Genomic DNA, 16,845 nt, shown 5'->3' with positions numbered 1-16,845 from the left:
AAATTAAAGATTCGTCATTGTAACAATCTAAATTCTGCAGCTTCCACGCTGTTTCACCACTTTCTGCATGTTAAAAATACAGTAGTTGACCCTTTTACGTCACTTAAATAAGGAACACAATTTTGTTAAAGGCAACTTCTTTATTTTAGACAGCGTTGTCTCGATGAATACAAAAGTGCAATAATTTCCTCTATCACGCGTTGAAGACAGATGTTTAAAACGCAAGTTGAACAAAACACAACAGAGACGAGTTAAAGTTCAGTTGAATGAAGGGACTCGCTGCAAATGACCCAACAAACTACATGTTTACACGTATTTGAGGAAAATGTAGTAAACAGGGTTAGAGTTAGCACTTCTCTTTATAGTACTGTTAAAAGTCACACCCACAATATCATAGTCAAACATTTAATGTCATAAATGCATCGAGTTTTTTGCTTTTAATAGCTTAATTTATAAAGACTAGCAAACATGAACACCCCCCCATTGAAAAAACAAAACAAGAAGGCAAAATAAAAAGCCTATTCAATTGCCATCATGACCTTCGATCACCTCATATTTAATTTGGATAATTTCTTCATCGAATGCATCATTGGAATAATGAAAATTCAAAAAAAATTACATGTTAAATAAAAGTTAACATCAATATTTATTACTGAAATTCAGCTACAATACAACAGTGCCTCTAAATTTGCAAAGTGTGGCAGAATATCACGAGTGTTAACAGTCGCAGATCATCGGGCCCCTCGCGCCTGAGCACAATTATAATGCTTTTCTGAAATCAGATAAAGACCGTCCAGCCTGACATGCCACACAGATTCCACTTGTGAAGACTCTTTTGTTGCATTTACCCCAAAATAGCTTCTGTCTTTGTCTCTGTAGAATCATCTGGACCGATATATTGTTACACTGTAAGCCTAATAAATACAGGAGACCCGACAAGGTGAGACCTTGCAGAACGTTTAGAAAGCGTAGTGTTGGCATGCACACAGGTCCGAAGGAGCCATCGCCCACAGAAGTATAGATTACGTGGCCATGTTTTAAAAGTAGTCTTTGATTGCAGGCTGGGAGTTGTTGATCTTCAAAAGTTTCATGTATAAAATTGATCTGGAATGTGCTGAAGGTTTAACTGCAATGATTACAAGACATTTACCATTTGGGTTAATGCAATAGCACCGCTTTTTTTTTTTTCTTCAATGAGGTCGCTTCCTTTCTGTTGGTCTCTCTTACTTCCTCCTCCGGCCGCAGTATTTACCCTGACAGCCCACACCTAAACGCAAGACACAGACAATTGTTGTTCACACACAAGTGATGTTGCATATTACTTGTTCTGTTGCAAAGTAGTCATTTACCTCTGTTGCCTCCAGGTCCCAGTATAGCCTGGAGCGCTGCATATTTGGCTGCCTTCTGTGCTATGGCTGAGGGACACACATGTAAAACACATATTATTCTTACTCTGGGGCTACAGTAATATCATTGTATGATAGATTTTAAAGGCATAGACATTTTAACACAAAAATGGGCTTTTTATATTTCTCTGCATTATGGTCACTACAATATGAAATAAAATGCATGCTTATGATTTGTTACTCACATTTCTGTCCATCTCCTACAGACCCTAAAAAGAGTTTCATTTCAGTATTTGGAAAAATCAGGGGAAATTTCTAAAATTGCAGTTTTTAAGTGTAATAATCATCGCTTACCTGGATATTGCCCTCCGCCGTAGCCTGGACCGACGCCCCCTGTTGGTGAAACAGGCCCATTACAGCCAACATCACTGTGACGCGTCTCTACTCCCACCACTAGGGTGCGGTGTTTTCCTTAAAGTGGTCTAAATATTAAAAGTTACGTGCCGGTGCACTGATATTCTCACGCCAAATGATTGCATCATAATATTCATTATTTTATACTACGTTAATTATTTTATACTGACCTTGTGAGCCCCCTCCCACTCCTGGTCCTGTTAGTATAGTGCCGCTGGCACCTCCTATTCCTCCTCCTGCATCAGATAGATGGTTGCAGATAAGTTTAAATTACAAAAGAGTTTCTATCTTTTAAAATACAGATTAAACAGATCATTTTATTGGCAGCGACAGTATAAATGTACAAAAGTAAGCATCATTAAGATGTATTATTTTTGTATAGTGTATATTACCTGGTCTGTAACCAGTTCCTCCTAATGATGAACCATAGCCAGGTTTAGGAGGCTTCCCACTCCCCAGTGCTTGTCCACCGGGTCCAAACCCACCAGAACCAATTCCAGTGCTTCCTGGACCAAAGCCGCCAGTCCCAGCACCTCCTGGGCCAAAGCCACCGGTTCCAGCACCTCCTGGGCCATAGCCACCGGTTCCAGCACCTCCTGGGCCAAAGCCACCGGTTCCAGCACCTCCTGGGCCATAGCCACCGGTTCCAGCACCTCCAGGACCAAAGCCACCAGTTCCAGCACCTCCTGGGCCAAAACCACCGGTCCCTGCACCTCCTGGGCCAAAACCACCGGTTCCAGCACCTCCAGGACCAAAGCCACCGGTTCCAGCACCTCCTGGGCCAAAACCACCGGTCCCTGCACCTCCTGGGCCAAAACCACCGGTTCCAGCACCTCCTGGGCCAAAACCACCGGTCCCTGCACCTCCTGGGCCAAAACCACCGGTTCCAGCACCTCCAGGACCAAAGCCACCGGTTCCAGCACCTCCTGGGCCAAAGCCACCGGTTCCAGCACCTCCAGGACCAAAGCCACCAGTTCCAGCACCTCCTGGGCCAAAACCACCGGTCCCTGCACCTCCTGGGCCAAAACCACCGGTTCCAGCACCTCCTGGTCCAAAGCCACCGGTTCCAGCACCTCCTGGACCAAAGCCACCGGTTCCAGCACCTCCTGGACCAAAGCCACCAGGTCCCACTCCAGCAGGACCACCTCCGGTGCCTCCTCCTAAAACTCCTGACAGAAACAGTTCAATGACCACAATTTTACGCCACACACACAAAGCCTTTAAAGGGCCCCTCACCTGTTCCATATCCTGCTCCATAACCTGGGTTGAAAACAATGTTCATTCATTATTGTAAATGTACTGTAAATATATGTAAGAGTGATGCCACCATCAACACACTTAGTATTGGTATCGCAGTTATTATGATGTCAATAATTACCGGATTTAGATTTAATTTTTCCTACACCTCCAGGTCCAAACCCGCCTGTTGCTATGCCAGCACCACCTGGTCCAAAGCCTCCAGGTCCTGTACCAGCGCCTCCTGGTCCAAAGCCTCCAGGTCCTGTACCAGCTCCTCCAGGTCCAAAGCCTCCAGGTCCTGTACCAGCACCTCCTGGTCCAAAGCCTCCAGGTCCTGTACCAGCTCCTCCTGGTCCGAAGCCTCCGGGTCCTGTACCAGCTCCTCCTGGTCCGAAGCCTCCGGGTCCTGTACCAGCTCCTCCTGGTCCGAATCCTCCTATTCCTATGCCAGCTCCTCCTGGTCCAAAGCCTCCGGTTCCCGTTCCTGTACCACCTGGTCGAACACCCCCGGGACCAAAACCACCAGGTCCATATGTACCAGGCCCAGTTCCTGTGGCACCAGGTCCTACTGCTGTACCTAGTTTAAGTATAAAAATACAACATGATCATAGTGCAGCTATTTACTCAGTAATATTGAGATCATCCTGGAGTTTTATGGTTTGTTTCTTTCACTAAAACCTTTTCAGGAAGTGATATTTAAGCAGTATTTTACATTCAATTTTACACTGGAACGGCAGAGGAAGTGACATCATTATACACCAGTGTTACATCCTGTAAGGTATAAAATTTAATTTGTATAGCCACATCTATACAAAACAGAACGAGTTCCTAACCTTGTCCAAAGCCAGCTCCACCATAGCCTGTAACAAAAAAATACCTCATATTTAAAAAACAAACATATAAGATAATGAAATGCTACTTTTCCTGTTTAACTCTTACCTGATTTGGATGGTTTATTCTTGCCCAGTCCTTGCCCACCAGGAGTATAAATACCAGGCCCAGTCCCTGCTCCTCCTGGTCCATAGCCACCTGGTCCTGTGCTGGGCCCATATCCACCGGGTCCGATGCCACCTGGTCCATAACTACCACCACCGGTCGCGCCAGGACCAATCCCACCTGGGCCAAATCCTCCTGGTCCCGTGCCAGCTGGGCCTGTGCCAATACCACCAGTGCCAGGTCCATAACCACCTGGTCTAGTTCCACCTGGTCCATAACTACCGCCGCTGGTAGTGCCAGGACCAATCCCACCTGGTCCAAAGCCTCCTGGTCCAACACCTCCTGGTCCAAAGCCTCCTGGTCCAACACCTCCTGGTCCAAAGCCTCCTGGACCAACACCTCCTGGTCCAAAGCCTCCTGGCCCGAAGCCTCCTGGTCCAAAGCCTCCTGGCCGAGAACCAGCTCCGCCTGGTCCTGTCCCGTAGACACCAGGCCCTATCCCAGTACCAGCAGGTCCTGCTCCATAATCTAAAAAAACAACAACAATTCTTAAGATTTATCCAAAATATATTTCTGTTGTGTTTATGATTATATCTCTCAGCTATTGTCATACTTTTAGGTGGTTTGCCATTTCCCTGTCCCTGACCTGGACCATATCTTGTACCTAATTAACGGGGCATTCAAAATACACAATTAGCATAATAACATGAGAAATTAAATATTTAAACTGATGCATCTGGTTTTGTTTCACACAGCACGTACCACCAGGGCCCACCCCAACACCGTATCCTCCAGGGCCTCTACCAAGTCCTCCTAGACCACCTCCTACACCTCCTGGACCAACACCCCCAATTCCAAGGGCACCTCCAGGACCAACACCTCTGCCTCCGTAGCCTCCTGGTCCAGTACCATAGCCGCCAGGACCAGTTCCGTAAGTGCCAGGTCCAACTCTACCTTGGCCTAATGCACCAAGGGCCCCATAAACTGTTGAAAGAATGTACAAATTTGGAAAAATGTAGAAGAGACTTAAGAATGCTAATGGAAGTTTTTTTGAACCTTTGCCCGGTTTTAGTGCTCCTGGACCCACTCCAGCCCCGGTGGGGTAACGTATGCCTAAAGGGGGAAAAGACACATGCAGATGAAACTGTGTAGGAATGTTTGATTCATTTGACTTGATTTAGATCAAATTATAATGATCATGATGGCAAACCTCCAGTTGGTAAAATTCCAAATGCACCAGCACCATAGTCTAAAATAAATACAAACAACATCATTGTAATATGACTGTGTTGGCTTAGGACAAAAAATCTAAAGAAACACGTGCACATAACTGACTTTTTCCAGGTTTAAGGCCTCCTACTCCACCGGCTCCAAGTGGCAAACCTCCTGCCCCAAGTGCTGGACCTCTTCCCCCACTACCTCCTACAGCCACTCCACCACCTGGACCTACACCCCCAATGGTGGACCCGCCAGGGCCGCTTCCTGTTTAATTAACAAACATAATCAAACATAACAGATAATGTCCAGAGATAACAATGGTGTTTTCTGTGTGTCCCCTAGTCTCAAATATGCATTACCTGGTCTAACTCCAGTTCCAGCTGTAGGAGTCCCACCTGTTCCCCCTGCTGCTCCTGTAGGTCCTCTGGATCCGGTGCGATCTCTGTCTCCATCAGGACCTCCATCCCCGTCTCCTTCACCTGGGGTGTCACCTCTGGGGACACCTAGGTACAAGTCAGTAGATGGTGTGTTTTTTTTAAAAGCAATTGCAAATGTTTGGTTGTTAATCTTGTTAATTTATCATTTGTATTGGTGTACCTGGGGGTCTGAGAGGCCTAGCTCCAGGTAAGGTCCCACCATCACCTTCAAAATTAGGAGAAATTTTAAGAAATGTCAGCAAACTTTTAAAAAATTACTATTATGCGGCCTAACAACCAAGTAGCTGTCTTGGATTTTGAGAGGATGAACAGAAATCATCACTTTGTCCTCATTAAGAGGTGATTTAAATTTGAAGATGTGGTGTTTGCAGACAAACATGGTTAAAAACTGACCTGGCACTTCAGTTCCATTAGCTCCTGGTGTATAAAGAGAGACAAAAGTTAAAAATGAAAAGACACATTTTACTAAGAGAGCCGGTATTTTAACAGATTCATAAATAAAACATCTGCTACCTGGTTTTAGTGCAATGATGGGGATTCCTGTCCCCCCCAAGCCATCTCCATCACCTCCTGCACCCCCTGGTCTGCCAGTTACACCAAGGCCTCCTATTTATAAAAAGGTCACAAAAGCAATTTTTGCATTACAACATTTTATACATCATGTCAAATTGTCAAGAGTTAATCATACCGTCTCCTCCAGAACTTCCGGACCCCTCAATTACGCTGCCGTCACCTGCAAACAGAGCCGCATTCACAACATTAACAGGTGAAAGTGATGTGATATGCTACATATCATATATATGCTTGGGATTTAAATACGCACAAGCTCAATAAAAATGTTTTTTTTAGCTAATTTAGTTCCCTTCTGTTCCCGGCCTCCAGAGTTTTCAAGGAATTTTCACATCGAATAAAGTTTCTTTGTCCCATGTATGACAACAGTGTAGACTGACCATCTGATCCAGAAGATGGCGTTCCTCCTGTGGGTGCAGTTCGTCCTCCCGATCCAGCAGTTGCAGATACTTATGTAAACTTCAATTCATCATAATATTCGTTCTTAATGTTTTAAAACACAAGCTCACCACTTTGTCCAGTTGTGCCTCTGCTGCCGGTGCCGTTCACTGACGTGCCAGGGCTGGTACCTGCCCCACCGGGGCTGGTTCTAGTACCGGGTCCAGTGCTAGCTCCTCCAGTGCCAGTTCCCCCAGAACCAGGTACAACCCCAGGTACAACACCACCAGAGGAGTCTGGAGTTCAGAATGGATACAATTTGTTAAATTCAGGAAATAAATATTTCACATAAGTTGCATCAGCAAATACGTTATTATAATCCATATATATTTTAAAATGCTAACTGCTCCTAAGAGTAAGAGGACAAAGTAATTCCGGGAACCTCCCCGTTGCTGTAATTCCTATTTCCACCAATAGGGGTCAATAAAGGGACGGATCAAAATGTTGGCGCAATAAATATGATTTAGATTTCTGACCCAGTTTAAATCTCAGCTTGAACTAAAATTCTCATAACGTAATATTCTGTGTGTGGTTGTAGAAATACAGTTTATTCAGCTACACACCTCTACCAGGTACAACTCCAGCTGCTCCAACAGATCCTGTTGAGCCGTAGCCTAAAAGAAGATTTACTTAAAATAAATCTGCTTTTTACTCCCATCCTTCAATAAAAAAAGACATAATGTAATACCATATTTAGCAGGTTTCAATCCAGAGCCATATCCTGCAATAAAAATAATTAATGAAGTTTACAATTTATCCTTTTTTTAATTTAGACGGCAGATGATCCTGGATATAACTTAATATTGATTCCTAAACCTGGTCCATATCCAGCTCCTGGTCCATAACCAACCCCAGGGCCGTATCCACCAGGTCCAAATCCAGTACGTCCAGGCAGAACTCCACCAGCAGGAAGTCCTAATAGGAAGACAAATAGGTATTTTTACCTCCTTTAGAAGCTTAAACTATTGTCTTCATCAACCAGCTAACCTCCAGGTCCAAAGCCAACACCACCAGCATTAGGGCCAACTCCTAATCCAGGACCATAACCAGTTCCTCCTGGGCCAATGCCAGCACCGCCAGGACCAATACCACCAACAGAACCAGGTCCAGCACCAATGCCAAGCACTCCTCCAAGGCCTCCAGCTGCAGCAATGCCTGGTGAGGTTAATGATCAGAATTGCTCATGTTTCACAACTCCGTCTATAAAACATTTTACAATCTCAGATGCTTGATGCACTTGTGCATCAGCATTATAATAGAGGTTTGTCTGAGTGTGTGTCTTTACCGTATTTAGCGGCTACTTTGGCTGGACTTTTATTGGCTTTTCCCACACCTGTATTTTAAAGAATAGGTTTATACCTTATACTTGTACGTCCAGATGGTTTACTATGTTTTCTGTTTGCATTATATACCTAATTTTGGTGAAATGAGAGGGTAACCACGGATAACTCCAGGCAATGGCTGCCCGCGACCATCTAAAATGAAACATTTATGACGGAGATAATCGTTGTGTAAAATACTGGATCTCTGCCATGAATATTTTCAGCGAGGATGGAGCCTCAGGACACTCACTGCTTGTGCCTCCTGGTCCGATGCCACCTTGTCCAAGCACTCCAGCTCCTGTGAACAAAAAGGCATAAAGTTTTATTCCAGGCATTTTTTTTCCAGGGCTCAAGGCTCATTAGCGCACCATTTTGAGTTCCAAGTCCAGATCCTATAGCCACCCCAGGCAGAATTCCACGGCCTCCAAACGCTTAAAAAGAAAGAAACCTAAATATCTCTATTTTTCATGACTTATGTTCTGCTCACTTACCTTGGCCTGGTACGTAGCCACCTTGGTAGGGTCCAGGCATCACAATTCCTGAAACATTCAGTGTTTGTACTTGATTTTTTTTCTTTATCAGCTGAATATTGTTTTAAAAGTCTTGTTTTAGACTTTACCAGGAAGTTTTGATGCTTTCCCACCAGTTGTTCCTCCAGTACCTCCACCAGTCTGTGGCAGCACTGGGATTGAAATAGGATAAATCATCTGATAAAAACTATGTTGGAATATGAGTATTAAACACATTTTAATAATAATGATACTGCATTTTCAAATATTAATTTACAATGTATATCTGAACAGAACATGTTTGATTCCTATCTTAGATTTAATGTTTGCTTTTTATATATATGTGTTAATTTTTTCAAATAACTTGAATCACATTATTTACCTCCCCCGGGACCGAGTCCAGTCCCTCCGGGTCCGAATCCTGCACCACCAGGCCCAAATCCTGTTCCTCCAGGTCCAACTCCTGCACCACCAGGCCCAAACCCTGTTCCACCTGGGCCAACTCCTGCACCACCAGGTCCAAACCCAGTTCCTCCAGGTCCAACTCCTGCACCACCAGGCCCAAACCCTGTTCCACCAGGGCCAACTCCTGCACCACCAGGCCGGAATCCTGTTCCACCAGGGCCAACTCCTGCACCTCCTGGACCAAATCCTTGTCCACCAGGCCCAAACCCTGTTCCTCCTGGTCCGAATCCTGTTCCACCAGGCCCAATGCCTGCACCACCAGGCCCGAATCCTGTTCCACCAGGCCCAATGCCTGCACCACCAGGCCCGAATCCTGTTCCACCAGGCCCAATGCCTGCACCACCAGGCCCAAATCCTGTTCCACCAGGCCTTACTCCTGACCCTCCAGGTCCAAATCCTGCACCGCCAGGCCCATAGCCAGTTCCCCCAAGTGAAGTTCCAGCTCCACCTAAGATAAAACAATTCATAATTTAGTCATTCTAGTAATTAAAAACTATCTGCTATCCATTAGTAGCCAGAAATACCTGTTTTAGGAGGTTTCAGTCCACTTCCTGGGTATTGACCGGCACCGCCTGGTCCATAACCTCCATAACCACCTGAACCAGGGCAGAGGCTTGATTGACACATATAAAAAACACAAATACACGTAGTAGAACAATTCTCCTCTGATCCTCCTACCTGTTGACTGAGGCACTTTATAACCTAAAATTTAAACCTACTTTATTGCAAACAACTCACTACTTAACTTGTAACTATTAGGGCTCCAGGCCTTCGGTCTGAGAAAGCTTAATTAGTTCTTCCCATGCTTGCTTTTATCAGAATACACTTTGTCACACAATAATTAATTCAACATGTCGTCTGCTCCACCCTTTGGTAACTCTATACATATACGATGGCTGCCTTAGAGAACGCCTATAAGGATTATCTTATACTCAAAGGTTTTGAAAGCTTGATTGAAGTGTGCTTGTTTGACTTTTAAATCTCTTACAGGGTTTGAGTGTGATTGTGTCAGAAAGAGGCAGACAAGGAAGAAAAGCCTGTGTGAGAAAAGAGGAAAAACAACCAAGATCTAAAAAATATTGCCAGATCAATCTATAAATTAAATTCTCTAACCCCACTTAAAGGAATGCAGATGAGACATAGATATATAAGATTTTAGGTCCAGTCTTTCTTTTGGCAGCGAAGTTTATATTTTTTTCTACAGATGGGGTGTAATTACCATTCTCTTGGGTTGGACAGGCGAACCAGGATGGATTCTCAGAGAAGACAATGCAAAAACATGCTAGCTGCAGTCAGATAGGCGTAGCAAGTACCATTCATTGGACAGAGAAGCCCAGATTTTAGTAAATTTAAAGGGTGATACATGACTTGGTCCTCACTGACCTAGTTTCCAAACATTGATATAGTACTTGGATTTTAAAAGGTTACACAGAAAAAGCAAAAGCTTAACCTCTAAAGATTAATTTGGATACTATCAGCCTCGTTCCTCATCCTGCACTGCACTGGCAGCATGCACGTTTGAGGTATGACAAACAGAGTGGCCTGAAATTCCAAAGTAAATTAGTCCCTTTGGCTGACGTAATGCCTTCCAACATTTATCAGAGAGCTGCCATGCCTGAAACATTAGCCTTTATCACTGTATGTGTGTTCCTAAGGGAAAGTGGCCTCAAAGTAGGTTATATGCTCACGGTAATCAGGAAGTGAAATAATGGTACACGTATGTAAGCCATATCCTGCTGCTTTAAACTGAATACATGAACAATATTTATGGTGCAGAAGAACAAACTTCCACTTATTGTAAAGCTCACATAAAGGAAGTGACAACTGGTGGTTCTGTTTTGGGACTAAGTTAAAGTATAATTGTTGGGCTGGGCCTGTTTGTTGAGTGTCAAAGAGACAGAGGGTTTTTGTGCTCCATACCTGTGCCTTGGCCACCTGGACCAACACCTCCAGGCCCAGTTCCATAGTTTCCAGCACCACCTGGTCCAAAACCACCTGGTCCAATTCCTCCTCCAGTACCTCCCGGTCCTGTACCAAAGCCTCCTAACACTCCCCCAAGATTGCCGTAACCCCCTCCATAGACAACAGTAATGCAAAAAAGTCATTATGTGACACTGAAGGCTTATTCCTGCACAGCGGGTTTGTAAATGTTTGTAAATGATCCATCCTGAACAGGACTCTTACCTGTTTTTGGAGGTTTTCCACCTGTAAAGGAAAAGCAGTTAATAAAAGAGTCATCATATTTACAGTAAAAACATTAAGTCTGTAGATGTTAACATCCTCATTTCTCATACTTCAACTACCTGGACCAAAAGTGCCTGGTCTTAAACCTCCAGGGCCAGTTCCTCCTGGGCCAAATCCACCTGGGCCAACCCCTCCTGGACCGACTCCTCCTGGGCCAAATCCACCAGGGCCAACCCCTCCTGGACCGACTCCTCCTGGGCCAAATCCACCAGGGCCAACCCCTCCGGGACCAACTCCTCCTGGGCCAAATCCACCAGGGCCAACCCCTCCTGGACCGACTCCTCCTGGGCCAAATCCACCAGGGCCAACCCCTCCTGGGCCAAATCCACCAGGGCCAACCCCTCCTGGGCCAACTCCCCCCGGGCCAAATCCACCAGGGCCAACCCCTCCTGGGCCAAATCCACCAGGGCCAACTCCCCCTGGGCCAAATCCACCAGGGCCAACCCCCCCTGGACCAACCCCCCCTGGGCCAAATCCACCAGGGCCAACCCCCCCTGGACCAACCTTCCCTGGGCCAAATCCACCAGGGCCAACCCCTCCTGGACCGACTCCTCCTGGGCCAAATCCACCAGGGCCAACCCCCCCTGGACCAACTCCCCCTGGGCCAAATCCACCAGGGCCAACCCCTCCTGGACCGACTCCTCCTGGGCCAAATCCACCAGGGCCAACCCCTCCTGGACCGACTCCTCCTGGGCCAAATCCACCAGGGCCAACCCCTCCTGGACCGACTCCTCCTGGGCCAAATCCACCGGGGCCAACTCCACCAGGTCTAATTCCTCCAGGGCCGAGACCTTGAGGACCTTGTCCGCCGTAACCGCCTTGTGAAAAAAGGTAATTAGGTTGCTGAATTTATTTTCATTAGGTCACATAAGTCAATATGTTCTCATTTATTTACAGTATTTTAATGATGGAATTCAAAATGAAACTATTAGTTCCAGCAACTGCTCCTGTTGTCAAGTTACCTAATCCTCCAGTCCCAGGTCCTGCTCCTCCACCAGGCTGCAACCCTGTCCCAGCTCCACCAGGGCCAAATCCAGCTCCAGCCCCACCTGTTCCAGCTCCAGTTCCTGTTGCTCCACCAGCAGGTACATAAACGCCTGTGGGAAAGATTCAGTTGTATACACACAATTTAATAGTGTAACATGTTTATTGAGCCAGAACAAATTGAAATTGGAATTTATTAGCAACGGTTTGGGGCTAAATTGGCATACTTTTTTTTTTCATTCTCAAACTATTTAAATGTAGTAAAGAGCATCACATTTTACTGGGAGAAATACCTCACATGCAGAGGTGAAACAGCTGTGTGTGTGTCTCTGTGTGTGTGTCTGTGTGTGTGCATGTGCTGTTCCTTCTACATCCTGTGATGTCTCTCTTTGTGGCAACTAACCAACTTTGATTCATGCGTCCTTCATCATAATTCTTACATTGCCCTGCACCTACATTCAGCTTCACAAACCATATCACCCAAAAATAGAATCACACAGAGTAAGAAACTATAAAAGGAAAAGTTTATTTGCCCTAAATCCAGATGTTAAATAAAAAAGGCCTTCGGGATTCCTAAAGAATGTGAATGACTGACTCACACAATGTCATGTTCAGCACATTAATAACACACAATAAATAACATTATTGCTCAGTCATTCATCTCTGTCTGCTGAAGCCTGCAGAGTATAAACACAGCCCCCACCATGTCAAAAAATATTAGAGGGGCTTTTTGTATTTGATATGACTCACTTTACTTTAGCAGTGACAATAACATCTCACTACTCTCATTGTTTGCCTTGTTTTATGACCATGATTTCACTCTACGTATTTGCCGCTCTTGTGATGCGGTCCTCTCATCATTTTTACTGCTGGGTTGTGCTAAAAATGAATAAATTACTTGGTCGTTCCAGCCACCTCTGAAGACATTGGCATTAGTTACTGATTATCCTCTTTCAGTGCTGTTGCTGCTTCCAAGTCTTTGTGTTGATAGCAGGTGAAAATCATTATGCATCCTGGTTACCGGGTACACTAGTGGCTTAGTATGTAAATAGTGCTTTGGTCACTTGTGTTTTACTAATGTGGTGATGAAATAAGAAGGATGAGAGAGCGAATGGACAGGATTATAGTGTAATGACTATTTATCGATATTTTGGTGCCAAAAACACTTTTTTTATTCTCTTTTGCCATCAAAATGAATTGATAGCTACTATTAGAGGGCGTTTACACTGATGACTTTCTTAAAAGACCGCATTAATGGCACCTTTAAAAGGACAGAATAACACTGTGTTTTGAAATTTGTATATCTTGAATTTTTGACTGTTTTGGCTTTTTATTGTGAAGACAGACACATATTTATTCACAAAGACACAGAGAAGCCAACCACAGATCAGCGTAACCTCCTCAGTGCCTCACCCTCATGGTCAGCGAGTGGTTTGTTGGTGAGTACCAGGTGACTTTGCTCTGCTGCCCCCTGACCCAGACCCAGATAAGCAGACATAGAGGAAATTAAACCACTTTCCCAACACTGTGTCACATAGTACCGCAAAATGTTTGTACCTCATGTAGGAAATTTAGGGTTTAATAGCTCCCCAATGTTAGTGTCACATCAGAAATAAACCAATCTAGAAAAGCTCTTAGCCCATTCGATAACAATCTGTCCTTCTTCTCTGAAATAGGAGGCAGAGAGGAGTTCTTTTTAGAATAAAACAGTTCTTTTTATGGGAACATGCACAGAGCCAGAAGCAGAAAATCTGGGTTAAATTGGTAAACATGTTCTTGAACTCGTCTCTAACTCGGGCTGCAGGGATTGTTGAACCTGCTCCAACCAAGAAAGCCGGAGTGTGTTTAAATGTCTTCGTAGTTTGCCCCGTGGCCAGATGAGATCTGGACCACACGGACCTGATTACATTTTTTAATGAGCTGTAACACCTCATTAAACTTGAGCTGTCCTCTAACTATACTTTTGTCCTGATGTCATGCCTCACGAGGAGTCAGAACCGAACAATACATCTGGGATTTGAAAGCCACAGAGAGCATGTAAGGTTATAACGCGGTTTTGTTGAGGGTCATCATCTAGATTGATCTCTGTCTTCTATCCAGACAAATACCTGGAAACTGAATACTGCGCATCTGTCCATCTTTTAGAACAAATTTGTGGGTGGTTACATCATTTGATTTGATAATCCAACAATGACAGCTTTTTGTCAGTTGCTAGAAAAAACACTGCAAGCTTTGCACTCTCAAAGCTCTCAGCACACATAAAAGCCATTTGGACGCAGGAAAGGTTTGTCCAACATTAGCTCAGTCTAATTCTCTCCAGTCATATTGCATCAGAGAACGTTGGCCTTTAGGTAAACAGACAACAGGTCCGTCCACATATTTGTTTCTCTTTCTCTCTCTCTCTCATTTCATCATCGTAACTCTGATGAAGAGTTTAATCCTGCAAAAATCGAATTCAGGTCAGTGCAGATCACTTACAATGGTCATTTTTACCATAATGAACCTATAATAAGACTCATTATAGTTTTGATTTTAACTTAATGCCATCACTGTATCAGATGAGGCTTTCGGAACCCAATATCCTATAGAAGGTGCAGTCAGCTGCTAGAGATTGTGCCTTGCCTGCCACAAAACCTAAACATGACTGGATCTACAGGTGCTGCACAGCTGGATGCAGAAAAGATGACCCACCTCCTTGTAACGACGGTTTCCACAGAGCCAGAAGAAGGACTCCATGTAGGTACGTGACCACCGTCCCCCTTGCCATCTTGCTCCCAAATGTCCCTCTCCTCTCCTAAGCTCCAGGTTTTATCCCCAGCAAGCCTATCAGGGCTCAATGAGGCCTTGGGAGAGGAGGGAAAACCAGAGTGAGCAGAGAAAAAAAGAGGGGGGGCAGGATGCAAGACAGGACACTGTGCAATTGGTTAGTACAGAGTGATAGACAAGGAAAGCTAAAACACATCAGACATTAAACCATAAAGCCCCTAAACCATAAAAGGGGGGGTCCTTTCACTTTCCAGACACCTGAAAAAAAACAGGGAGCCCTGCCAGAAGCCTGTCAGCCCAGTAAGCGAGGAACACGGGCTCGATTAGGCTCATTAATCTCCGCTGTCCATTTATGGAGTACTTCATACTTATGTGCATTGCTCATTTTTTCTCCCTTTTTAATTTTCAAATAAAGGACCATGCAGCTCATTTTCAGCCTTAGACTACATGGGTCATGTTTCATTCCATAGGTTGGTCATGATAAAAGTCACTGTCAGAGGTCTCACTTGCCTCATATTCGTTTGTTCCAGCAGCAGCGATGGCAACACCAGCACCAGCCAGCCTACCTGGAAACAATCAGGGCATTTTTTTCCCCCAACCAGTTGCATTGCTGGGGTTTTCTCCATGTTTGGGCTGGCTGGTTCTGTCCCAGTTCCTGTGGGTCGAAGTCTTAATCTGGCCAGATTCTGATTTTTTTTTTTTTTTTGTCTGGAGGTAATGGGCGCACAAACATATGAAGTAAATGAGCTACAGTAATGATGGCTAAACACGAAGGGTCTTCAGTTGCAGCATCCATCGATAGAGAGACAAAGGATGCACAGAGATTCAGCGTAAATGATGGTTTAATTGACCCTTGGACCAGGCCCTTCAGGTTCATCCTGTTCACCTTTGATCAACCAAGCGTCTCCTCTCGATGAGGACGGTGATCTCATTAGCGAGCCTGCTCGTGTTACAGACTACGGGGTCTCAAATAAATGATTAAAGGCTCTGAATAAACGGCTGCAGCCGAGCCTAATGGGAGTTATGCCAGTCTGGTATGTGGCAAATGTTTCTGAGATGTGATCATATAAAGAAACCATTTGGCTTTCTTGGAGTTCTTCCCCAAAACGAGTCAATTATAAACCGTGTATAGTATGTTTGTATAGCTGTGCGCTCGCACAGCTACATTAGCGCATGCATTTTATGTGTGCGTTACTTCGACAATGCACCGCAATGCTACCTGAGCACCCATAATTGGTCTTAAACTGTAGGTTTATTGCTTTGGGTTCAGGTTTGATGGAACTGCATAGTCATTCAGGGACCCTTGTTTTCAAAGCCACGCATAAACAGGTTAAACATTTTGAAGTCACTAATTCTTTTCAAATGCAGATAACGAGAAACACTCATTGCTTTGTCCATGTGCGCAGCGTGACCTGGTTATGAGCAACAGTAAACGGCAAAACCACAGAGACACACGCCGACATTTATTGGTCAAAGTGTTGGTTAAATTAACGCAAATCTAAACTCAAAGCAGAGAGGCCAAACATTACGAGCTGAAATGTAACGCAGCGCAGTTTCGAAGATGGACTAATTTTTTTGCTCTCGCAACTGCTAATCCAGTTGTTTTGATAATTGTTTCAATTCAGTCATTTTTCAGGCAGAAATGCCAAACATTTGCAGCTTGCCTTTGTCACCCAGGGTAGTCGGTGAACAGTGTTTGGCTTTTGAACTGTTGGCTGAACAATAGAAAATCTGCAGTGCATCAGCCTGGAATCTGGGTAAACTGTTGCGTCTTGTGCATTAATCAGTGCTGAAAATAACAGTTAATGCAGACAGAGCTGTGAGGCTGCATCGCACTTCATTCACGTGCACTCGTGTGTTTCACGATAGAAACATGAGTGGGAAAAGCTTGAGTGAAAGTATGCACAACATCCTGAGCTAAAAAAAGGTTCTTGGTTCCTCTTCAAAGGATGTTGTC

The 16,845-nt window shown here is 44.7% G+C and overlaps 1 protein-coding gene and 1 long non-coding RNA gene across 3 annotated transcripts; one reads left to right on the top strand and one right to left on the bottom strand.

Annotated features, from left to right (window-relative positions):
- Positions 1 to 125: 125 nt before the first annotated feature.
- elnb (elastin b) lies at positions 126 to 14,967 on the bottom strand. Of its 2 annotated transcripts, XM_029848133.1 has the most exons (39): positions 14,814 to 14,967; positions 12,101 to 12,235; positions 11,198 to 11,956; positions 11,079 to 11,099; positions 10,815 to 10,967; positions 9,419 to 9,490; positions 8,812 to 9,342; positions 8,540 to 8,602; positions 8,412 to 8,459; positions 8,289 to 8,351; positions 8,171 to 8,218; positions 8,011 to 8,073; positions 7,884 to 7,931; positions 7,586 to 7,753; positions 7,415 to 7,513; positions 7,287 to 7,319; positions 7,162 to 7,212; positions 6,670 to 6,834; positions 6,541 to 6,585; positions 6,279 to 6,323; positions 6,104 to 6,196; positions 5,984 to 6,007; positions 5,751 to 5,795; positions 5,513 to 5,656; positions 5,271 to 5,417; positions 5,146 to 5,184; positions 4,992 to 5,048; positions 4,698 to 4,919; positions 4,549 to 4,599; positions 3,939 to 4,463; positions 3,833 to 3,859; positions 3,139 to 3,576; positions 2,997 to 3,020; positions 2,153 to 2,929; positions 1,931 to 1,996; positions 1,701 to 1,739; positions 1,592 to 1,615; positions 1,350 to 1,415; positions 126 to 1,267 (listed from the first exon to the last, which is right to left on the bottom strand). In XM_029848133.1, exons 1-39 carry the CDS (start codon positions 14,887 to 14,889, stop codon positions 1,224 to 1,226), a joined length of 5,538 nt encoding a protein of 1,845 aa, XP_029703993.1. In that variant the 5' UTR covers positions 14,890 to 14,967; the 3' UTR covers positions 126 to 1,223. The 2 variants fall into 2 exon arrangements, with proteins under 2 accessions (XP_029703993.1, XP_029703994.1); XM_029848134.1 differs by lacking the exon at positions 6,541 to 6,585.
- LOC115252611 (uncharacterized) lies at positions 3,446 to 4,082 on the top strand. The gene is made up of 3 exons (XR_003890939.1): positions 3,446 to 3,561; positions 3,686 to 3,777; positions 3,967 to 4,082. It is a non-coding gene; the product is annotated as an uncharacterized lncRNA (long non-coding RNA).
- Positions 14,968 to 16,845: the final 1,878 nt, after the last annotated feature.

Source organism: Takifugu rubripes, chromosome 15, assembly GCF_901000725.2.
Source record: "Takifugu rubripes chromosome 15, fTakRub1.2, whole genome shotgun sequence".
Lineage (NCBI taxonomy): Eukaryota > Metazoa > Chordata > Actinopteri > Tetraodontiformes > Tetraodontidae > Takifugu > Takifugu rubripes.
Note: the sequence above shows the minus strand (reverse complement) of the source record. Positions and strands in the feature narration are given on the sequence as shown.

Excerpts from the sequence above, each read along its gene's own strand:
- elnb (XM_029848133.1), bottom strand. The coding sequence starts at position 14,889 with ATGGCAAGGGGGACGGTGGTCACGTACCTACATGGAGTCCTTCTTCTG. Across the intron at positions 5,049-5,145 it reads TGGAATTTTACCAACTGGAG|GCATACGTTACCCCACCGGG; the intron begins GTTTGCCATCAT and ends TTCCCCCTTTAG. Across the intron at positions 3,577-3,832 it reads TGGAGCTGGCTTTGGACAAG|GTACAGCAGTAGGACCTGGT; the intron begins GTTAGGAACTCG and ends TACTTAAACTAG.